The sequence below is a fragment of the Vicugna pacos genome, chromosome 2 (assembly GCF_048564905.1).
Source record: "Vicugna pacos chromosome 2, VicPac4, whole genome shotgun sequence".
NCBI classification, from domain to species: domain Eukaryota; kingdom Metazoa; phylum Chordata; class Mammalia; order Artiodactyla; family Camelidae; genus Vicugna; species Vicugna pacos.
Genome location: NC_132988.1, coordinates 77,228,286 through 77,252,912, shown reverse-complemented (window position 1 = coordinate 77,252,912; position 24,627 = coordinate 77,228,286). Strand labels below are relative to the sequence as shown.

Sequence of the window (24,627 nt, the reverse complement as noted above, 5' to 3'; positions counted from 1 at the left end):
TTGCTATTAAGGGCTAGGCAAAGAGTTCTTGGGCTTGACATCAAAATCACAATCCACAAAAGGAAAACTTGGTAAGTTAGAACTTATCAAAATTAAAACCTCTACCAAAACCATTTGGTAGAGGAAAAGACAGTCTTTTAAACAAATGGTTCTGGATATTTACATGCAAACAAATGAAGTTATCTTGCACCATATATAAATTCAAAATGGATCAAAGAGCTAAACAAGAAGAGCTAAAACTATAAAACACTGGGAATAAAACATATGGGAAAGCCTCATGACACTGAGATTGTGATTTCTTGGATGGAGCACCAAAACCACAGGCAACAACAATAAAAAATAACTAAATTGGACTTCATCAAAATTAAAACCTTTTGTGCATCAAAGGACATGAGTGAAAAGGCAGTTCACATAATGGAAGAAAATTTTGTAAATCATGTATCTGATAAGGGATAATATTTAGAATATATACAAAACTTCTACAAGTCAACAATAAAAAAAAAACAACCCAATTTTAAAATGTGCAAAAGAATATACATTTCTCCAAAGAAGATATACAATTGGTCAATAAGCAGAGGAGAATGTACTCAACATCACTAATCATTAGGGAAATGCAGATCAAACCCATAATGAGATACCAGTTCACACGAATCAAGACAGCTACTATCAAAAAACCAGAAAATAATACGTATTGGTGAGTATGTGGAGGAATTGGAAAACTTGTGTATTGCTGGTGAGGCTGTAAAATGGTGCAGCCATCATGGGGGTTCCTCAAAAAAATTAAACATAGAATTACCATGTGACCACCAAGTACCAGCAATTTCACTCCTTGGTGCGTACCCAAAAGAATTGAAAGCAGGGCTATGAATAGATATTTGTTTACATGTAATATGCATGTTTATAGCAGCATTATTCATAATAGCCAAAAGGTGGAAACAATCCAAGTGTTCGTTGACAGATGAATAGATAAACAAAATATGGTATATACATACAACAATATATCATTCAGCCTTAAAAAGAAATGAATTTCTGATACACGCCACATCATAGATGAATCTTGGGGACGTTATGCTGAATAAAATAAGCTAGAGGTACCTAGAGTAGTCAAATTCATAGAGATATAAAGTAGAATGCTGATTACCAGGAGCTGGGGTTGGGGGAATAGAGAGTTATTGTTTAATGGGTTTAGAGTTTCAATTTGGGATGATGGAAAAGTTCTGGAGATGAATAGTGATGATGGTTGCACAACAATATGAAGGTACTTAATACCACTGAATTGTACACTTATAAAATGGTAAAAAAAAAACCTTAAAAATTGTTATGTTTATTTTATCACATATACACAAAAATAAATTAAAATAATTCTTCAAAGACCCTATTTTAGAAGATAGGGAAGCTACAGACTTGAAGAAAAAAATTGTAAACCACATATATAGACTAGTATCTAGAATATATGAAGAATTCTCAAACTGTAAAAAAAAGAAAAAGAAATCTCAGTTGAAAATGGGTAAAAGATAAGTATAGACATTTCACTGAAGAGGGCATACAGATGGCAAATAAGTGCATAGGAAGATGTTCAGATCACTGGCCATCAGGAAAATGCAAATTAAATCCACAATGAGATATCACTATATGACTATCAGAATGGCTAATGAAAAATAATGACAGTGCCAATTATCACCAATTAATACCAGTTATTTAATGATAATACAAACAGTGATAGCAATGATAGTGATAATGATGTGAAGAAACTAGATCAATCCTACATTACTGGTAGGAATATAAAGTGGTACTGCTGCTCTAAAAACAGTTTGAACAATTCTTTTAAAACTAAACATGAAATTATCGTGTGACCCAGCAATTGCAATCTTGGGCATTTATTCCAGAAAAATAAAAGCCTATATTCCGACAAACACCTTACACTAGTGTTCATATCTTCTTTATCTGCAGTGGCCAAAAACTTGAAACAAACCAGATATCTTGTACGGGTAAATTAACACACTTGGTACATCCATACTGTGGAATGCTACCCAACAATAAAAGGTTATAAATGATTGATCAACACAAACCTTAGACGATCTCCAGGGAATTATGCTGAGTGAAAAAAAGTCAGTCCTAAAGGTTACATACTACATGATACCATTTGTATAACATCCTTGAAATGATAAAATTATAGAAATGGAGAACAGATTAGTGGGAGCCAGAGAGCCGAAAGGAAGGAAGTGGGTGAGGTTATAAAAAGGGTGACACTAAGAATCTTTGAGGTGATGGAAATGTTCTGTACCTTGACTGTGGTTGTAGCCACACAAATCTATACATGTAGTAAAACTGCATAAACTAAATATGCACACGCACGCACACACACACAGACACAGAAAGAAGAGCATGTAAAACTGGTGAAATCCGAAGAAAGTGAAGGATTGTATCAATGTCAGTATCTTAGTGTTGATGTTGTACTGTGGTTATACAGGATGGGGGACAGAGTGATGGATATACAGGATCTTTCTGTATTCTTTCTTAAAACTGCACGTGAATTTTTAATTTTCTCAAAAAAAAAAAAGGATAACCAGTGTAAATATCCCGAAGAAGCACCAAAGTAGTTCCATTGAAAGCTAATAATACAGTTATCCATAGCATTATTCATTTCACCTGTCAAGGCATCCCTTTGGGTTAAGAGAGGGAAATTTCATCTATCATTAGGCAGGGAAACAGTATCATTTTTCCATAATTTGGATATAAAATTTCCCTTTGAGAATTAAACTAGTAAAAATAAGACAATTTAGGAGAGTAGTGATTAGCCACCCTAGCTGCTTCCAAAACAAAATCAGAAAAGTAATGCATAATTAAAGATAACAAAAGGGTGGAAATTTAGGAATGTGGGCCTTGAATATACGTGTAAGGAAAAGGTATTAATTAATTTTTTGGAGTGTCATCTGAAGAAAGAAACTGTTATTATCAGGAAGGGTGTCTGCATTGTTCTAAGCAGGAGCCCAGAGAAGAAGATAGTGTTAAGCTGTCCGGAGCCCTGCCCTGGAGGGCGAGTACCTTGTTCTAACAGGAGTATTGATCTGCTTGGCAGTTATACCTGGCAGAGCCGCCACTTACCAACCATGTATCGTGTGTGAGGTACTTTACCTGCATCATCATTAATTCTCAGCACAACCCTACAAAACAGAAGTTATCTCCATAATTAAACTAAGGCTTAAGAGATGAAATAACTTGCCAGAGATCACACAGCCTGTGAGTGACAGAACTGGGCTTCAGTCCTGTGCCTGGCCGTACCGTTTCCACTCCGCCATACTACCTTTCCTTAAAGGAGATTAGCACACATAGCTATTGTCACTTGATGCCATGGTCTTAGAATTATCTTGTTAACTCTCTTTGCTCTACTCTCCTGCTTCCAAATTTTGGTTTCCCATACAGACGTTCCTAAAAGGGGAACCAATGTGTGTATTTGTACTTTTGGCAGTTGTGTTTCTCACTGTACATTAATAAGCTGACATTGTAATTTACTCACCACTCTACTGTAAAAATGATTAATACACATGAGTTCTTCTGCAGATGATAGTTTTGGGTGCATTGGAGCATCCTGATACTGTGAAAATATAAGATACTAAACTTGGGCTAATTTCCAAAGTACCACTGTCCTGTGTGGCCTCAGTCTTATTTTTTTTTACCATAATATTTATTTTTTTAACTGAAGTATAGTTGATTACAATGTTGTTAGTTTCTAGTGTACAGCATAGTGATTCAGTCATACAATAGATACATATATATATATACACATATTCATTTCATTATAGGCTTTTACAAGGTATTGAACATAGTCCCTGTGCCTTGTTATTTATCTATTTTACATCTGTATCTACTAATCCCAAACTCCTAATGTATCCGTCCCACACAGACAAAATCTATGGGATGCAGCAAAAGCAGTCCTAAGAGGGAAGTTCTTAGAGATAACAGGCCTTCCTCAAAAAACAAGAAAAATCTCAAACAAACAACCTAACCTACCACCTAAAAGAATTAGAAACAGAAGACTATGAGGCCTCAGTCTTTAAGGTCCTTCTCCCTCTCTTGGAATTCAGTCTTCATGCAGCAAGATGGGGCAGCAGTGGTACTGATTTCTACAACTGGCCCAGGCTCTCAGAGTCAGGCATTGGCAAAGCAAAGGCTGAGCACCAGGTCTCCTACTTCTTACTCCAGTGGAACCATTCTGGCTGCACTCACGCTGTCAGAGTGCCCTCTTTCAGGGGGAGATCCAGAACAATTGGTTCACATGCTCAGTTCACATCCCTATTTTCTACACTCCCTCTACTTCTTGGCTACTGATAGAATTATTTTTGGTAGCATAATTGATAGCCTTATTATGAGCCTACAATTTTCTGGACATAAATGAATAGACACTGAAAAGCTATCTTGTGTATGCTTAAAATGTTCATCATTTCCCACATTATGTAAACTGGGTAGCCATGCACCACTGGCTCATATAATAGCTTTCATGTATTGCATAGACTGTCACCTATAAATAGTTGTATTCATTAGATCTCAGTATTTTCACCACCCAGTATAGTACCTGGTACAAGTAGGTTGTCCATACTTGTGAAATGGATTGGATTGGATTAAGCTGATTAAAATTGGCTCCAATGTCTTTCAACTCATAGCTTCTATAATTTATTTAATGCTCCTACCCAGATAGGTTTTTAGTCTACAGCATTACTGTTCAGAGACATGCATTAGGTCCAGTTGTCTGTCCCCTGGTCCGAAAGATCTACCTATTCAGGTAGGTCAGTTCTGGGAACTACGACCTTCCTGAGCCCTCCCAGATTACCTGCCTAGAAGGAAAGGCTGTGTTCTCTCTCTGTTCTCAACACTCCGAAGGGTCAGGGAGTCTCAGCACACAGAAGCTGATATCGTGGAGGTGCTCAGAAACGTGGGAGCGCAGGTTCCAACCCAGTAAGCGACTTTTCGTAGTTGTAGAACCCAAAATAATGAGCAGTGATATTTCCTTAGAGGTGCCATTTAATCACATTATCCTTCTGTTTATCAAGTCACCTGTGGAGGTCACTAGGGTACTTTATTTTCTTGGAACAGGCTTTTTTTGCCCTAAGGATTGCTGGCATCCACCATCACAAATAGATTTTGTCTGGTGGCTTTAAAGCAATAATTAGTCGTTTCTCTCTGTTCTGTACCAAGGATTTTTCACAGACAGTTCTGAAGCTTCTGGTTTTCACTTCATTTTTGTGGACAATTTTTAATTCATATATTTTTACTTTAAAATAGAATGTCCAAGATGCCTGACATCCGTATTCTTTTCCATTGTGTTGGTTGGCACGGATTTAAAGTTGTACAACATACGTTGTTTCCAGAGCGTGTCTTCTCAGATAGCTGCTCAGTAACATGTCACGAGGAGTTCAGATTTGCAAAGCATTTGTCATTTCTTCCTGCGCTGAGGATTTGTTTAGTAACCATTTATTTCTCACACTCTTACCTCCCACACTGTAGACACGTGTACACGTCAGACCCATAGAGCCGGAAACTTGTAAATGTTAATGAAGCACTAAAAGCAGGTTGGACTGTGCCTTTGGTACCTAGCTTTTCTCCTGGAAGTCCAAACCCAAACTCTTTTGTCTTTTCTTAAATATAGTGACGCTTGTTTAAGGATACACGTCTTTAGGAGAAATTTTCTGTCAGCTCTCAACTAAGACTCTGGAATATTTAAACTAATGCTACAAAAGTCTTCCATGTTACTTGCTGAAGGGATTACCCGCCTGTAGGTGGCAGTAATGGTAGTGATTTGAATCATGGTGTCATAAAATACACTTTTTTTTTTTTTTGGTCAAAGTAAACTTCCTTTCCATCTTGAAAGAGTGAGGTAGATTTTTGCTTTATTAACACCTATTCATTTGATTTCAGGAATATAGGCATGGACGGGAAGAAATGCAGCGTGTGGATGTTTTTACCTCTTGTATTTACCGTGTTTACTTCAGCTGGACTGTGGATAGTGTGAGTATTCTCTTATTTAATTATTTAAGGACCCAGATGCAGTGTAGATGAGATTATGAAGTTTTGATAGTACCATTGGCCCTTTTGCAGATTCCACAGCCTCAGAGTCAACCAACTGCAGGTCAAAACTATTTGGGGAAAAAAATTCCAGAAAGTTCCAAAAAGCAAAACTTGAATTTGCTGGGCACCGGCAACTATTTACGTAGTATTTATGTTGTATTTACAACTATTTACATTGTATTAGATATCACAAGTAGAGGTGAAAGTATACAGGAGAATGTGCATAGGTTACAGTTGAACCCTGAACAACATGGGTTTGTACTGTGAGGGTCCACTTTACGTGGATTTTTGTTTCGATAAATACCACAGTACTACATGGTCCACGGTTGGCTGAACTGGAGGATGTGTAAACTTAGATGATGAGGGTTGACGTGGGACTTGAGTATCCACGGAATCTGGTAACCACAACTGGTCTTGGAACCAACCCCCTGCAGACACAGACGGACGACTGTGTATGTCATATTCATAAGAATGTATTTGTAAATACTTTAAAATAATGTTTACTAATTCAATCTTGCTAAAGTTCCCATTTCTCTTCCCTTTTCTATTACCCAAAGTAAATAGCAAGAGTGAGAATAAATTATGCAAAGCAGATAGTGAAGAATACTGGGATACGGACTCATTACTTGCAAGAATTGCTGATTTGACACTAACATGCTAAAGATTCCATTCACAGTCCAGTTCATAGTTGGGTTTTTTTGATGTGTGTGACTGGGTCTGGTACGTTTATAAAATGGGTATTATTACATTAGAAGTCCCACAATTACTTATTTCAAGTCCTATTTAGTTCTAGAAAATTATTTTAGTTCCTTGCAGTTTATTAAGAAATATGGACTCATATTCCTGAGAAATTAGAAACTTTGAATCTTAATTTTAGTTTGCCCAAAGTTGTACAGTCATATTTCTTTGTTTTCCAGTTGCCAGATTATAGTGGTTGCCATAATTTGGGGAGTGTTTTGAAAATTAAAGAAACACTATTAATAATGGCATTTGAGCTTCAGAGAGCTAGGTGATCTATAGGTAAAGCATTGTAGTAAAACAATGTTTTCCCAATTAGAAAAAAATGAATATTATTTAATGTGGTTAGTCCAATAAAACTGGGAAACAAATGATTTTTGGTTTTTAAAAAAATTTTTTGTTTTATAAATTTTTATTTTTTTCTTCATAGATACTTTATAGCTGTGGAAGATGACAAAATTTTCCCATTAAATTCAGCTGAAAGGTAAAGTTTATCTCTGGGTAATTCTTTGATCATCAGTAGATTTAACAAAAACTTTGCCACTGGTGAAGTTAAACTATGCACAAGTGACCATACTTTAACCTGAGCTTCTGGGTTTTTTTATCATCCAGGAAACCTGGTGTGAAGCATGCGCCATATATAAGGTAACTTGATAATTGTCTTCCGATCTGTTGGCTCACAGGAAAAGTTAGGAGGGTGTCTTAGTTCTGGCTACTGTGACAACGTAGCATAGATGGCATGGCTTATAAACATCAGAAGTTTATTTCTCACATCTGGAGGCTGGAAGTCCAAGATCAGGGTACCAGGATGGTTGGTTCTCTCTTCTGGGTTTCAGACTGCCATCTTCTCATTGTGTCCTCACATAGTAGAAAGAGGACAAGAGAGGCCTCTGGGGTCCCTTTTATAAGGGCAGTAACCCCATTCATGAGGGCTCCACCCTCATGACCCCATCACCTCCTAAAGGCCCCACCTCCCAATGCCATCACACTGGGAGTTGGGATTTCAACATATGAATTTTAAGGGGACACCAACATTCAGTCCATTGCAGAGGGTTATCGATTTTACTATCATAATGGTGAAACACTTCTTATTTTGCAAGTATTGCAGGTGATGAACCTCCTGCGAGCTGTGTGTTTAGTCAAGTTATGAACATGGCAGCATTCCTAGGTAAGAAGAGCTTGAAGAATGCTTTATGTGCTTTGGTATAGTTCTTTTTGTTTTAAATTCTCCCAAACCCATATCAAAAGTGTGGTGGGCTTACTTGATAATTTTGTATTGCATCATGTCAGTATGCTAAAGTGGGTTTTTTGTTTCGAGAGTCTTTTTTCTCATACATCCTTTTACATTCACCTGCTTACCTTACATTTTCTTTTCTCTTTACCATCTTTAATCATTTCAGCGTATTCTTGACTTTATTTCATTTGCTGCATGAAATAATATATTTTATGTCCCATAAAATCCTGCATGAGAATGTAACATTGTGCAATATGTTTGCCTTAAAAAGAATGCCTTATTTATTCCTTCGCTGTCAAGGATGAAAAAATGCAAAGGCTCTGTGTTAAATATCGATGTGTGTAGATTTTGTGTTTAAATCTTAAGGTCAGGATTCACTTTAGGATGATGCCCTCCTCTGTGCCTGTACACATATCAAGCTGGCAAATGGAAACGTAGGTTAAAAAAAAAAGAGAGAAGGAAACCTTTGGACTCATGTCCAGCCCTACTTCCCCACTTTCCCTTTAGGGACCAAGGGAAATGTCACTTAATATCCTGTCCCCTTTGCTCTGTGAGTGCTTCCCTCCAGGCATGGGGGAACCAGCCACGCTCTCTGTCCTTCTCCAAATTGGCCTTATAGCCCGTTTCCTCCAGGCCAGGACTCCTTGGTGTCTTTCAAAGGGTCAACCAGCTACTGTCATCACTGGCATGTGTGGAGTTGGGTCAGCGACAACTGAATTTTTCGACAGTAGTTTTCCAAAAAATTTCTTTTGGATAGAGAGACTTTCACTCCAAGTAAGAGATAATGATTTAAAAAATAAATAAGTAAAAATATTTTTTAAATAAAAAAATTTTTTTAATTTTTTAAAAAGTAAACTGACTATACTTCAATAAAAAAAATTTTTTTAAGATAATAATGATGTTATTTCCAAGGGAGTATTTGGCCTTGGTGGCATCTGTCCCCCAAAGAGGTGGCCTGTTATTTTATCTATTTATAACTACCCCCGCCCAAATTTCTACTCATGCTTATATGTTCCTTCTTAATGTTTGCTATAGGAAAAGGGAAGGCCTATAGAATTCCTTGGAAAATCAAGGGAGATGATTGGTCCAACTTGCTACACAGGCAGAATCTGACTTGGTTCAGAAAGCTCAACATGCGAGAAACATGTTCCCTGGGAGGCACCAGGGGAAGTGCTGGTCAGTTGGGTTTGTCCTCACTGCCTTCAGCCTTGGGGCTGCCAGGAACTCTGTACTCACTTTTTTCCTACTCTTGACACCACTCTTCTGAAAAGATCTAATAAACGTTCTAAGGCATTCATGGCATCCAAGGAGCTATTTGCATTTGATAGAACACAAAGTCCCAAGAGTGAATCTGGACTTGCAGGGTCAGGGACCCTTCCCAGCCCCTCTGCAGTCACACCACGTATGCCTGCAGGTTGGTACCTACTCATAGGGTCATCTTCGCAGCACAATAATAACAATAATTACTTACAGTCACTTAATATTCCAGGCACAATGCTAAGTGCTTTGCAAAAGCTACATCTTTAATCATGATACACAGGAGACTGCCCTTATGAAAAAGCTGTTCACAGGCTGTGTGTCCTCCACTGGGTTTTAAAGAAGCCAATGAACATATTGGAAGCCACATTTGTTTCCTTTATATTCTTAAGATAAACTGATACGTTCCAGTAGTCCTTAGTGTAAAACCTAAAAAATGCCAGTTTACCCAGTTCACAAATTTATCCATAAATCATAAGCTTATGATTAACTAATTATAAAAGCATTTCCAAAAACACAGTAATGAGAACAAGTTCCCCTCTTCCAGATGACATGCGTCATCATCTTACTCTCCAGTCCTCCCCTGCTCCACCAAGAAGCAATTAAATTTTCACTAGCTTTTGCTCTAAGGTATTGCAGTATGCAGTGTTTATCATTTATTATCAGTCATCATTTTTAGTGCCATCTGGTAGACACAAAACTGATTAACATTAGTGTTCAGTAGAAGTAAACCAACAATTATTTATTTATCGACTCTGGGAATGAAAATGAATCAGTTTACTAATGATTCATGCTCTAAACTGTGGATGCTTTTGTCTCCCCCGGTTTGTCCTTCTCAGACCTCAGGCTGTTACTTTAGATGACATGACTGACTATAGGACACAGCCAGGACTGCCTATAAGTCATGGCTTGTTGGCAAGCGTATAGATTATAATTTGCACTCTACAAAGGAGTAGGTGTAGCATTTATTAAGATGAGTTAGCAAAGATCTTTTATCTTTTTAATGGACTAATCAAAGATCACATGCTCCGTTATTTCCTTTACAGAATTAGTTATGCTCTTTGTCCTGAATCCACACTTTTATTTCTTCTGGGGAGGTGGGGATGGGGTTAGGGGAAGACCTAAGACAAATTTCCTAAAAGGAATATTATTTGCTGCCCTGGAGAAGTTGTGAGGATGAAGCTAATAGCTGAATGACTCTGGTCACCTAGTACCAGCCACTCTCCCGCCTTCAGTCAAAACACATTGATTGCCATGTTCTACTGCAGTCATGAATAGGAAATATTGATGCATAAACAGTAGAACTAAACAAAATGAAAAAGAATTTGGTCAGGCACCAGTCTAGAACTGCAATGAAGAGCTGCTGTTTTGAGTTTGAACTTTAAAATCCCGATCAGCCTCAAAATAAAAAATTTAACGAAGAAAATAAGCAATTACTCTTAATATTTGTATTTTTTAACAGACAAATAAATTAAATATGGGACACTTGTACAGCAAAGGACTGTTCTAAATGCCAAAGACAATAGAAGGGTAGGCTTTAATTTTTTTTCTTCAACTGTAAGTAAAATCAAAAATCTTAATGAAACAAAAAATGTGTATCTATTGCACAGAATGTTAATGTGATAAAAATTGGTTCCCATATACTAAGATGGCTTTGAAATTGCCCTACAGCTCAGAAGACTTTTTCAAGAAGGTATAATTAAGTCACTACTTGGTTGAAAATATCCTTCATAACAGTCTGAATCTGCCTCTATTTAAACCTGTTAATAAAACTGTTAATGGACCAAAACCTTAATTATTTCCACAACACTAAAATTTCACCTAGAATCTATTTAAAAAGGAAAGTAGGCCTAGTCTGAGATGATTAATAATGTAGTTAATAGGTTAAAAGGGCAAAGTGTGGTGTTTGTAATGCAATTCTGGAAGTTAGTCCTGTTGGGTTAATTCTTGTCTTCAAGATTACTGTTTCTCTCTTAATTTCATCATCTGTTTTTTTTTTAATCGAAGTATATTCAGTTTACAACTCTGTGCCAATTTCTGGTGTACACCATGATGTTTCAGGTATATATGTACATACACATATTCCTTTTCTTATTCTTTTTCATTATAGGTTACTACAAGATATTGAATAAAGTTCCCTGTGCTATACAGTATAAACTTGTTGTTTATCTGTTTTATATATCGTTGTTAATATCTACAAATCTCAAATTCCCAATTTATCCCTTCCCATCCCCTTTCTCCCATGGTAACCATAAGTTTCTTTTCTTTGTTTATGAGTCTGTTTCTGTTTTGAAAATAAGTTCATTTGGGTCTTTTTTTAGATTCCACAATAAGTGATATCATATGGTATTTTTTTCTTTCTGGCTTACTTCACTTAGAATGACGATCTTCAGGCCCATCCATGTTGCTGCAAATGGCAGTATTTTATTCTTCTTTATGGCTGAATAGTATTCCATTGTATAAATATACCACAACTTCTTTCTCCAGTCATCTGTCGATGGACATTTAGGTTGCTTCCATGTCTTGGCTATTATAAGTAGTGCTGCTATGAACATTGGGGTACATGTATCTTTTTGAATTAGAGCTTCCTCCGGATATATGCCCAGGGGTGGGATTGCTGGATCATATCATCATCTGTTCTGGATAAAATGATTTCTCATCCATATTACAAGTGAGAAGGCTAGCAATGCTGGAGCCAGGAGAATGATGCATGTGCAGAGTTTATCCGTGAGAAATGAGTGACCCAGAGAACAGCATTGACTGTCTCCCTTTGGAGGTAGTGGCACAACTACCTGATGGTTAACATGAAGAGCCATTTCAGTGTCTACCTCAGCAGTGGTTTAGGGCTTTGACCAAAGTTCCAGCATGATCCTATCCCTCCAAACTGAATGACAACCAAATAGTTCCCAGACCCACACTTTTCCCTTCTTTTCCCTTTTAAAAGAAATTAACTGTGTGGCTTAGGTATTTTGTCATTATGCCCTGACTAATATACACACACAATTCATTAGCAGCTGTCTCCCTGGTGCCTGGTGTGGAGGTGTCTGGTCTAAAACTAATGGCTTCGTTATCTCAAGATCACTTTGTGTCAGGGCACTTGTGTTGAATTTCTCCTCTTCCCATTTCTCCCTCCTGTTCCCAGCCCAAAAAGTAATAGAAATTGTGCTTATTTTTTTCATCCTCTTGGATAGTTACTGTCACCGTGAATAGACTTCTGATATGTTATAACTTCTCACCAGATCCCTCAAACCATTAGGTTGAAAAACTATTATCAACTCAAGTATAATCTATTAATTTGGTGATGAATCTTGGGCATTAGCTTAAACATAAATCCACTAAAAGCTAAATCAGAGCCAGCCAATCTGAGATCTCATAAATTATGGTTTAATTCTATTTTGTTTCCAAAATCCAAATATTAACCAAGTGGTGTAGCACTTTTTGATCAGAGGTACTTGGAACTGAAAGTCATTTCACTGAACTTAACTTTGTAGCGTGAAACTATGGAATTCAGTATACTTGGGAAATGCAAGTTTGTGGAAGGGTTTCTTTATTAATGGCTACTAATAATGGCCTGTAATCAAGGTAGACCTTTAGCAAATATTATCTACTTAATTACTGTATAAATAGGATAATTCTTGAATTCCTAATCGTCTTTCCTGCTAAATCTTAATGTCAAAATTAGCTGCCTTAGGAAGTAGTGAGTACCTTCCCTTACATTAGATATAACTAATATGAGTTGCAAGTGCCTTTAAAAATCATTTGTAGACTAACCTCTCCTAGATTTTTTGGATAAACATGAAAATATCCCTGCACTAAGCAGTTAATAAAGGGATTCTTAGACTAGTGGTTTGAGTATGAACCAGCCTCAAGGTTTCTATAGAAGTCAGATTTGAAATCTAGGTAACTTCTCTCATTCTCTCTTAAGATTCTCCTATGACAATGGGGTTCAAAACATACAGTGGTTTTTAAAATGAGTAATTAACATCATTTGGAAGAATTGAGCTTTCTTAATATAAGCAGCATGATTTTTATAGTACATACCAAATCCCCAAGTCTTCTATGTTAAAATACAGATTCCATAATTTGATTGCTGTGAACTGCCCTAATTTGGATTAACTATCTTTGTCCTTTGACAATGAACGCCCCCAGGTAGAATCAGAGAGAAGTGGGAGTAAACCAGATAAAGGGATTTGCACACTTGCCTTTATCTTCCTTCCTATCCCCGGGAGTGATTCCTGGCACAGGGACCAGCAGGTTTGCCTAGATGTGGTAACCTTGTCTTCTTCCCTGTGTTTTTGTGCCCTGTCCTAACCCCGTTCTAAACTAAAGGCTGACTGAATGAGTAAATCCCGTGCCATGGGCCGTCTCCCTCTGTCTGATTTGTTGTGTGCCAAGCCTCTGCAGTGTTCTCCTAAGCCAGACTGTCCTGTACTGACCTTGTTTTTGAAACTCTGAGAACAGCACTATTAACAGTTCAACATCATCTTACATCACCCAAATACCATATAGCACTGCTGCTTCAATTCCTCTCTGCTTTTTCAGGTTAGCTAGAGAAAAAAAATCTCAATAATCAGAAGTATTGCATGGAAAATTTCCTTAAAAGACTGTCATTTCAGAGATTTTTAAATGTACTGTGGCAAAAAGTTTAATTTGGCCTATTGTGGCTTTAGAACTCCACTTCCTAGACTGGGTGTGTGATTTCAGTTTTTCAATTTTAACATTTTGTTTTATTCCCAGCTCTTGTGGTAGCTGTTCTGCGCTTCATACAACTGAAACCAAAGGTTTTAAATCCGTGGCTGAATATTAGTGGATTGGTGGCACTCTGTCTGGCTTCCTTTGGAATGACCTTACTTGGTAATTTTCAGGTACTTCATTTGGCCTTTTTCACCTCCATCTCACACTTCATCTATATGATTATCACAGCCATTGAAGTATAGTCACTATGTGGCCCATAAAATTCTGCATGAACCTTAAAAAATGCTAACAGTGCTTCCTGATATGCATGGTTCCCCAGCAGTCAGCCCGTCTGGGCTTTGAGCCTACGTGTGCTCACTATGCATTGGAAATGCTGCATGGCTACTGGGAAACATAGCTACTAAAATAGCAGTATGTTTTCTACAAAGGCTTTCAAAGTGCTGTACACTTTCTTCATAACAAATTGTATCCTAATGTACCTTTCTAGAAAACTAATAGGATATTGCCTTTCTAGAGTTATACACTGAACAGCTTTATTGGATGAAAGCTTGCATTTCAGGTTAGTAAGCTCATGTGCGAGTCAAATTTGAAAACTCAGAATTTCTTTAGAATGCTTGTGACCTGGATAAAGTTACATTCACCCTAACTCTTCTTCCCAGAAATTTAGAAGCCCATGGTCACTGAAGCATAATTTCCCTTGCCATTGCCATCCCCCAACTCTTGACCTAAGTGATTTCTTCGGAAACTAAACATGGAGATCCCCGCAGTGTTACAGCAGCTGTCTGACTTCCCTGCCTCCATTCCCTCCCCAGCATCCTCCAACCTACACTATATACGCGGCTAGAAACTTCCTCCTTGCACTCAAACACCTATCCTGACCCTTCTCCCCCATCTACTGAGTGAAATCCAAATCGTGTAGGCATTCCAGACCCTCACATTCTAGTGAGCATTTAATAATGTTCTTACTGAAAATACGGTAGTGGATTTTTTCTAAGACTGTCTCTTGTTCTTAATTCAGTGCTGATAATTTATTAAATTGGGATAACTCATCTCCCTGAGACAAGACATCCACTGGCACATTGTAGCAACTCAACAAGTATATTTTACTTAATGAGTCGTTCAACAGATAGGCAATCCCACTGATTTCTCTCTCTATTCCAGGTCTCATTTCCTGTTAACCTAGATAATGAGAAAGCTGCATTCTTAGGATATATTGGCTAGGACAGTGAGCTAGGACACAAGAGATAATTGAGAGTTTATCTGTTAAACTCCAAAATATTAGGGCACAGAGCATTTTTTATTGAGATTTTGATGGGAATTCTTCCTCCACTTACCTGTCTGTGCTGCAGGTGCCGGCGTGTTGTAAAATGCTCAATAACTATCATTTCTTTCATCCGGGTCTTGGATGGACGTTACTGAGTAGACATTTTGTTCTAACGTTCCTAGAAGAATCCCAGTGATTGGGTTGTTTGGGTGAACCACAAATATTCAAAACCATAAATGTTGGCACTACCTATGAAGAACAATTTCTGGAATATGTACAGATTACACAGTTAACAAATAACACACTAGTTGCCAGGTGCCTAGTATATGAGATAGGAGACAGACTTTTCAGTCTATTCTGTTTATAATTTTTAAAGTTTGACTGATGTAACTATATTATCTGATTTTTAACTGTTTTTTAACTTTTTAAATTGAAGTACATTCAGTTACAGTGTGTCAGTTTCTATATTATCTATTTTTAAAATTAGTTTTTAAAATAAATGAATAGACTGTGTACAGCATGGAAAACCAAATTCCTCGATAATTTGATTTAGGGAATCATTATTTAAAATGTTTACAAAATATGTGTTTTGAACTGTAAAGGGGGAAAAAAGTGACTTCTTCCAAAGAAGAAAAAATTCTATAGCCAAACCAAAGAAAAAAATTGTGAAGGGAAAGTAATATTGATTTGATACAACTATTATTAACAGCAATGTCAAACAATAAAACACCTGGAGGCAATGGCGATTCAAAAAATATATTTTCACCATGTTTTTAAAGCCATCTCTTCAACAGTAGATTTTCCTGTATGTATCCTATATGTGGGGGGTAGTATATGTGTAGTTAAAAGTATATGTAATTACTGAAGGTGTTTTAAGTAACAATTTTTTTTTTAATCAGTGGGTCATGATTTGGGCAGTTTGCATCTCTCACCCCTAACTGAAATAATCCAAATGGGTCTCCTTTAATCTATTAACTGTATAAAAGCTTTGACCAGGTATCTTCAAACACTGTTGCCCTTTAATGGGTCTCCAGATATGGCAAAAGCTCCGAAGTGCAGTTTTCTTGTAATATTAGGAAAACAAACAAAAAAAGGCCATTAGCAGTGAATTGGCCACATCATAGCCTGGGCAGTTTTGTAGCAGTAAAGAACAGCCCAAGTGTTATTAGGTGCCCAGGCCAATAAAATCTTCACCTGCTTGGAATTGGCCATCGTCAATCAGTAAGTAAGTACACAGCCAGATTCTGGTCTTATTTATTATTCTAGAAAACAGTTTGGGGTTTATGTTCATATAAACTTTACATTTCTCTCTCTCTCTCTCTCTTTTTTCTGTTATAACTATCTTGCTTTTTTCTTTCACTTTTCCACAAAGCTTTTCTGGAAAACAAAATCAAAGAATAGATTACCACTGCCTGTATGATTTTTTCAAATAAATGTTTTGAAATTTGAGGTACTCTTTATTTCCCTTCTTCTCCTCAGAGTTTAAACCAATGGAGAACAGACACAAAGAGCCAATGGGAGGCTCTATTCTTTCTAAAATCTATCATCCCATTATTGAGACATCCCTTTACCTAATTTTCCTGACTCACATATTCCATTGGCTTGTATGTCTTTTCGAAATGGGCCTCCACATGTCATTACCTATTCATCCTTTAGCTCACAAACGATGAAGAAATCCATAATGTGGGAACTTCCTTGACTTTTGGATTTGGCACCTTGACCTGCTGGATCCAGGCTGCACTGACACTCAAAGTCAACATCAAGAATGAAGGACGGAAAGTTGGAATTCCACGAGTTGTTCTCTCAGCATCTATCACTCTCTGTGTGGTCCTCTGTATCCTTTGAAAGTGAATAGGTTCCTTGCCAGTGAGGTTAAAACACAGATAACTTGTCTAGATAGAAGATGAGTAACTCGCCATTCTCTGTTGGTTTGACTATACTGTCAGCTCATCTCAGAATCTTAGACAAAAAAGAAAAGTAAATGGGTATAAAAACGAAAACTTTCAGACCTATCTTTCATGCCAAAGAGGAGATGGAGAACTAAAAATAAAAGAAGATCTGCCTTCTCAAAATTGTTTCAAGCTGTCGGAATGGTGTCAGGCATTCTCCTTACCACTACTGATGTAAATAAATTTCCCTTTGTGAAAAACATAGAATGCATAACCAAAAGAGAATTGTGATCTTTTTCTTTCCATCTTAAAAAAATATTTCATTTGTGACTTTGTTAGTGACTGTTATTTAAAAATTTATGAACTCTAAAATGAACTTCAAGGGACAAATCATTTATATCTTTCAAGAATACAAGTAACCTTTTCTGGAAAAGAAATTCAAGAACTAGATTACCAGTCCATGTACTGTTGTCCTAAACAAATATTTCTGAGGTTTTGAGGTACTATTTATTTCCCTTCTTCCCTCGGTGTCAGAACCAGTGGAGAACAGACACAAGGAGCCAGGTGGGAAGAAATGAGCCTTTATTCCCGGTAAAGTTGGAAAGGAGGATCGTACAGGCCTCTTAGCTCACGCCTGGAATTCAATTTATCCACCCAGTAACAAGCAGAGAAATCAGGGAAACGCAGAGACCGTGAACTTAACGCTAACCAGAGCGCAGAGAGGCTCATGCAGGGTGGAGCACGTGACCCCACCTATGGGTGGCACAGCCCAATGGAAGCCTCCCACTTCAGAGCCCACCAATCAGATCAGTCACTCACTCCGTGCGGCAGAGTGCTCACTCCACTGGGTCCTCGGGAAACAGAAGAAGGAAATAAGGTTCCCAGATGGCAGACTGTGTCTAGGTAACAAAATTACACTCTTCAATGTAATAGCCAATATTTATAGAGCACTTATAATGTGCTAGGCATTATTCTAATAAGCACTTTAAGTGTGTCAACTCTTTAAATCCTCACTTAACAGGTAAGAATAGTGAAAAACAGAGGTACCCAAAATCACACGTGGTATGTGTCGATCTTGTTTTAAACTCAGACTCAGTTCTTGCACTCTTAACCATGTATGCCATCCCTTCTGAGAGAAAGTGGCTTTGAAATACGAAGATCAGTTCAGTGTTCAGAGACGTTCTTTTGTTAGTGGAGTATTTGGAGCCATCTATTTCTTCTGCCCTCACAAACTACCATAATCATTTTAGTGGTTTTCTGAAGTTCTGCAGTCACATTAGATAAAGAACATTTAAGGACTTGAAATTCAAGCCAAAAAACGTGTTTATTGCTAGCAACCTGATGAAAGTATTTTGTGAGTAAATAGGTCAGAACTCTGCCAATGTGAGATCTGAAGATGTATCCCTTCCCCATAAACTTAAGAAATAAGTTGATACTGCTTTGGCAGAATTTTGAACCTTCAATCAGAAGAATGTGTCCATATTTTAAGTTATTCTGAGTTTTGAGCTAATACCAAACAAGTCTGATTCATGCTTTTTCTGAAGACTTGTAAACATTTCTTGGTTTCTAGGTGAATGGATCCAAGCCAAATCAAGAGAGCAAAGTTTGGCTGAAGTCATTTCTTGCTCTCCAAAAATTTTCCACGATTTTAAGTCTAAGTTCTGAAGGTAGAACTAATTCTAAAGGAACATTTCTGATTTTTCTAAATAACTTTATTTAGTCCTTGGCCTCTTAGCCTTTTACTAAGAAGTGTTATGAACCTTTCTCCTTCCCAGCTTCTACCTTCATATATACTGGGGTGGGGGGGTGTGTACACCCACATGTGTGTATATACAGTCCATGTATGCTTGGCCATAGGCATCTCATCTGTTTGTTTGTTGTTTTAATTGCCTGTTTTCATTTGGGTACAAGTTTAAATGCTACACCAGGAATGAAACCAGCCTATACAGTATTGTCTGAAAGGCAATAGTGAGAACTAGATAGAGGAGGAAGAGGGGCCACTTAGACATTATAAGTAGCACTGCGGAGACAAACACAGCTTATATGGAGGTAGTTAGCTATTTGTATGCGTTCAGATTACTCCGTAGTCATTTGCAGTGTCTTTTTTAATATAACTTTATTTATAATTTAAATAATAACTTTATATTATTTATTTATGTAAATAATGACCATATGTATTTAAATAATAACTTTATTTAAATAAACTTTATTTATTTATTTTTCTGGCCAACTAATTACTTGGGAATTGTAATTCTTTAGCTGATCTCAGTTATTAGGCAGCTGTAGACAATGGTCAAATGTATGGCCTGGGAGTCAGAGTGCTTGTGTTTGAATCCCGGTTCCACCAGTTAATACCTGTGTTACCCATTTGGCCTCCGTTTCCCTATTTTAGATGAACTGATGAGAATAGGATGTTGTGAGGATTAAGTTTCTGTGAAAGCACCTAGAAGCATGTCTGGCACAAAGCAAGAGCTCAACAGCAGTACCTTGTATTCTTCATGTAGGTTCAGCAGGGTCTGTCAAACTAGCCTGCTAGTGATGGGGATGGCCAGACTTTTCCTGTAAACTGTCTCCGTCCAGAAAAGAATCCTGTTTTAATGTGACCGACACGGGTACCTTCCTTGACTACTTCTCCCCAGACTTCATCCTCATGGCCCAAGGCATCCACATGTACGCCGCCAGGGTCCAGTGGGGCCTCGTCATGTGCTTCCTGTCTTACTTTGGCACCCTTGCTGTGGAGTTCCGGCATTATCGTTATGAGATCGTTTGTTCTGAATACCAGGAGAATTTCCTAAGCTTCTCAGAAAGCCTGTCTGAAGCTTCTGAATATCAGACCGACCAGGTGTAACCCATCAGTTGTTCCTTGCTGGTGCGGTGGGTGCAGCAGCAGGGGAGGGGCCAGGACACACCCACCGGACTTGACACATAACCTCACGACACATCACACACACACACGTCCGTGGCCACAATTGCCAAATGAGCTTTTCAGGGCGAGTCATTTAACAAAAAAGCACAAGCCCTAGGTGTCGAAATACACGCCGTTACACTGAAAATATATTGCACGACAGAGCAAGAAGCTTGTGCACGATCACGTCTCTTTCCCTCCCTCTCCCAGCACCCCCTGCTCTTCTTGTCCTCTTCACATATTTCAGATATCGTGACCCCCCCCACCACCACAGAGTAGGGCGGGCTGAATGTCACAGGGGAATAACACCAACTCCTGACATTGCCTTCTGATCCAAAGGGCTTGGAACCGGCTCATGAGGAAATTCTGACTCTGGCACCAATGCTCTTGAATGGAGAGGGTATCATCCAGGTAGATGGACACCGTACAGAGATGTGACCCTGCGTAACCTCTGGGTGCTACGGGAGCACAGGAAGGACAGACCTTTCCCACAGAAACTCCCTTCATCGTTGCTCAGTGCTTGGCTGAGCAGATGCAGTGAAAGGAATTCCTGACAAGTTACGGGAGGGAAGCCCACCACCGTGATTTGGACTTTACTGTAACTGAGAAAATATTTCCAAATGTGAATATTTGCAGGGACACGGTGTGCCAGACATGGAACAAGATGGGGGCAACGAGTATGGTTTCACTTTTGCTTCTATAGTACCCTACGTTCAGTTTTTCTTTTATATTTCATGGTTTGCTTTCTTTTTTTCTTTTCCTTTAGTAACTACCATGGGTCTCTTGAGGCCTCATGGATAAAGAAAACGTAGGACAAATGCAAGAACTGATCTTGTTTGGGGTTCAACTATGATCAAAGGAAAAAGAAAAAGGTCACTTGCAGGCTTATTTGCTGCTTTTATGTTTGAAGCTAAGAAAATGTTCACAGAAAAGCACAAAGAAACACGCGTGGAGGTACCAAAAAGAGCTCCTGCTGGACATTTATAAAAGATAGAAGTTTTAGAGCATCTTGTTGCAAGTCCAAATCAGGGGGCAGTTTCTTAATACGTATCTATAGCTCAAATTTAGTATTTGGGCGGGGGGGCAGATAAGGGCTTTTCATACTTGGAATTTGTAGAAGTCGATTAAAACATTACCCTCCCCCAAAACAAACTGGTGCAGCTAGTCCCCTGCTACCCAACATGCAATTCCCACCAGCTCAGAGTTTAGAACTCAAGCCATAGGCCTGGGCTTCTGAGGCTTTGCTTCATAAAGATAAGAATTCTAAATTCAGGATGTGTGAGAGTGGGCCACGGTGATAGACCCTCCATGAGTGCACTTTGTTTCAAGAAATCCCCAAACTGACTTCACAGGGGCTTGGGATTTCATGGAATATAATGTGAAAAAACACTGTTTTTTAATTCAGCCCAAACTCTGAGCCTCTTGAGGAGGGAGGGGGCCGATGACTTTTCACCTCTGTATTTGTCGCCGCCTCCTAGCACAGTGCCTGGCACGTCTTAGGTGCTCCACAAACATCTGTTGACTAGAATTCCTGGTAATTGAAAGGAGCATCAGAGAAAGACTCAGAGATGAGTGAGAGAGAATAGATGATCATTTCCTGCAAGACAGGAATGGAAGAAAGCATGAGTCAGGGTTAGATGGGGGAATGAGAATGCCTCTGAGGGATAAGTGAAATGGGAGAAAAAGAGGCAAGCAGGGAGTGTTCTATTAGAAAGGCTAATACTGTAAATAGTCCAAGGTGACATTTATTATTTTTGAATACTGCTTTTGGGGTTTTTTTTCCATTTTTATATTTTAAAAATGTTATCAGAGAACAGAGATTTATGAAGTTTTCTTTTACTCTACACAATCCAAATTAAATAGCTTTTGGTGATGCACTGTACACTTTCTTAAGAGTAGATCTAATAGCACATTTTAACAGAATCAAGCAATGACTGGCATTATTCATTGGGATCTGACCACTAAATAAAATTCTTTAATGCAGAACTGTGATTTTATTTTTTGGCTTCTTACACAAACATTTCTTCCCTCATATGGAAGCATGTGTAAACTCAATTAAACATTATGTTGAAAACAAACTTCAGTAGTACGTTGGTAGCATATTTCTAGGGTGTTTTCCAACACTAACAGCCAAGTCTCTGATTCTCTGGACACCAACTGGGTGTCCTACAATTCAGTTCAATTCTGACACTTAACTACCCAGAGTTATTGTCAGACCCCACAGGTTTAAAGGCTCGGTCCCACAAGACTACCCTCACTTCAGATGCCAGTCCCGAGTTTCAGGTCCCCAGGTTACCCACACTTCTGTCCAACCTGGCAGTAAAATGGAAGAGTTCCCACAGCTCCCTTCCCTTTTAGATTCAATAATTTCCTAGAATGGCTACAGAACTTGGGGAAACACTTCCATTTGCTGGTTTATTATAAAAGATACAACTTAAGAGCAACCAAATAGAAGAGATGTTCAGGGCAAGGAAGGGGAGATACGTGGGGCATGCTGTCCTCCCAGGGGCTCAATGTGTTCACCAGCCCAGGTGCTCTCTCAGTCTTACTGTTGAAGAGCTTACAGAGCTCCCTCTCCAGCACCCTCCCCCATCCTCCACCCATTCTTGGCGGTCCATCAGGTCTCATCATCTGGTTTTTCTGGTGACCAGCTCCATCCTGAGGCTATCTAGTGGCCCCACCCTTAGTGATCTCATTAGCACAAACTCAAGTGTGAAACAAAGGGGCTCATTATTTAAAACAAATGAATAATCGCCAAGACTCTGGAAACAAGCCGTGCCCATCAACTGAAGATTGGCTTAAGAAGTTGTGGTGTATATGTATATATGCTGTACACCTGAAACTAACACAATGTTGTAAATCAACTATATTTCAATTTAAAAAAAATACAATGGAATATTACTCAGCCATAAAAAGAATGAAATAATGCCATTTGCAGCAACATGGATGGACCTAGAGAATATTATACTTAGTGAAATAAGAGAAAAACAAATATGACATCACTTGTATGTGGAATCTAAAAAATAATACAAATGAATCTATATACAAAACAGAAAGAGACTCATAGACATAGAAAGCAAACTTATGGTTACCAAAGAGGAGAAGGAGAGGGTATGGAGAGACAAAGTAAGATTATGGGATTAATAGATACAAACTACTATACTTAAAATAGATAAGCAACATGTGTTTACTGTATAGCACAAAGAACTATATTCAATATCTTGTTACAACCTATAATAAAAAATCATCTGAAAAAAATTATGTAACTGAATCACTTTGCTATACACCAGAAACCAACACAATGCTATACATCAACTGTACTTCAACTAAAAAAAAAAAAAAGGCTCCTATCACTCAGAAAATTTCAAGAGTTTTAGGAGCTTCTGGCAGGATCTGAGGCCAAGCATCAAATACATTTTTGTATTAGACCACACATACACATAAAGATCAAGATTACAGACCTCCTAGGAGTTGAGGACCACAGCATTCATCCAGGAGGACAAGACTAGGGAATCTGCATTTGCAGTGAGTATTCCTGGAGGAACGAATGCCAGCTGCCCAGAGAACAAAACATGAAATAACACTACACCAAGTTTCTGGTAGTCTAACTATGTCTCTTGAAGAAAAGTTCCCCTCTGGTTAGGAGAGAAATATTTTTAAAACAATGTTAACATTTTCAAGGTTCAATAGCTTTTGATGCAATGAAGAACTGACAGTGAGGTCAAGTTTTATTACCTGTGTTATTTATAGGGTTGTCTTTGCCCCTGGTATGGGAAAACAAAACTTGCATATCCTGAAATTGGCAGTCTGCTGGCTATCATGGAGACTGGTACATCACTGTCTATTTTTGTCCTTAGGCACTGTGTCAGGATGGATTGGGGTTTGCTATCCCAAAATAAAACTAACAAAACTAGTTTATTTCTCATACTAGGTGTCTATCCCAGGTTCTTAAGGGGGGGGGTCTGCTCATTGCTACAACTCAGACCCTGGCTGTTAGCAGCTCTGTCTCAACACTGCTCCCATAGTTGCTAATAGCCAAGAAAATCTGGCAGCCTGCTCATTGGTCTTAAAGCTGCCACAAAGTGACAAATATCACTTAGCTCACATGTCACTGGCTAGGGCAAATCACATAGCCATATCTGAGAGTGGGACTCCTGCCCTGTGCCCAGAATGGGAGAAACATTTGTGAACAACCTAGTAACAGATGACCACAGGATTTACATTTAGGTTTTTTAGGGGAGTTGGAGATGGGATGTTATTTATTTACTTTTATTGAGATCTTCTTTGGTCATTGCCATTCCTTGGAAATGGGAGTACCAAAGAATCAGTAAAGAGCCCATCATCATACAGGAATAGAGGAAGAGGACTACCTGTTGGGTTGGGTTAGACACCAAATTACAAGTGTAAAGAAGCATCTAAATAACAACTAAATGACAGAAATGCAATCCCACCAAGCCTACAATGTGTTACGTTCCCCAAAGTAGTGGGAAGTCTGGGGAGAGAGAAGAATTCCACATATGAAATAAGTTGGTCTTCACAGTCCTCAATTCCTCATCTGTTCAGATTCCCTGTTAATATTCCT

At 38.3% G+C, this 24,627-nt stretch overlaps 1 protein-coding gene across 3 annotated transcripts in view; it reads left to right on the top strand.

The window, feature by feature from the left end:
• TMEM150C (transmembrane protein 150C) overlaps nt 1-20,722 on the top strand; it is a 69,266-nt gene extending 48,544 nt beyond the window's left edge. For all 3 annotated transcript variants that reach the window (XM_072942373.1, XM_015250845.3, XM_072942368.1), the window contains 7 exons: nt 5,914-6,003; nt 7,232-7,285; nt 7,414-7,446; nt 7,902-7,969; nt 14,030-14,157; nt 16,908-17,085; nt 19,780-20,722. In XM_072942373.1, coding sequence (XP_072798474.1) covers nt 5,924-6,003; nt 7,232-7,285; nt 7,414-7,446; nt 7,902-7,969; nt 14,030-14,157; nt 16,908-17,085; nt 19,780-19,988 — 750 coding nt within the window. In that variant the 5' untranslated portion in view covers nt 5,914-5,923 and the 3' untranslated portion in view covers nt 19,989-20,722. The remainder of the gene's footprint in view (nt 1-5,913; nt 6,004-7,231; nt 7,286-7,413; nt 7,447-7,901; nt 7,970-14,029; nt 14,158-16,907; nt 17,086-19,779) is intronic.
• The last annotated feature ends 3,905 nt before the right edge of the window (nt 20,723-24,627 follow it).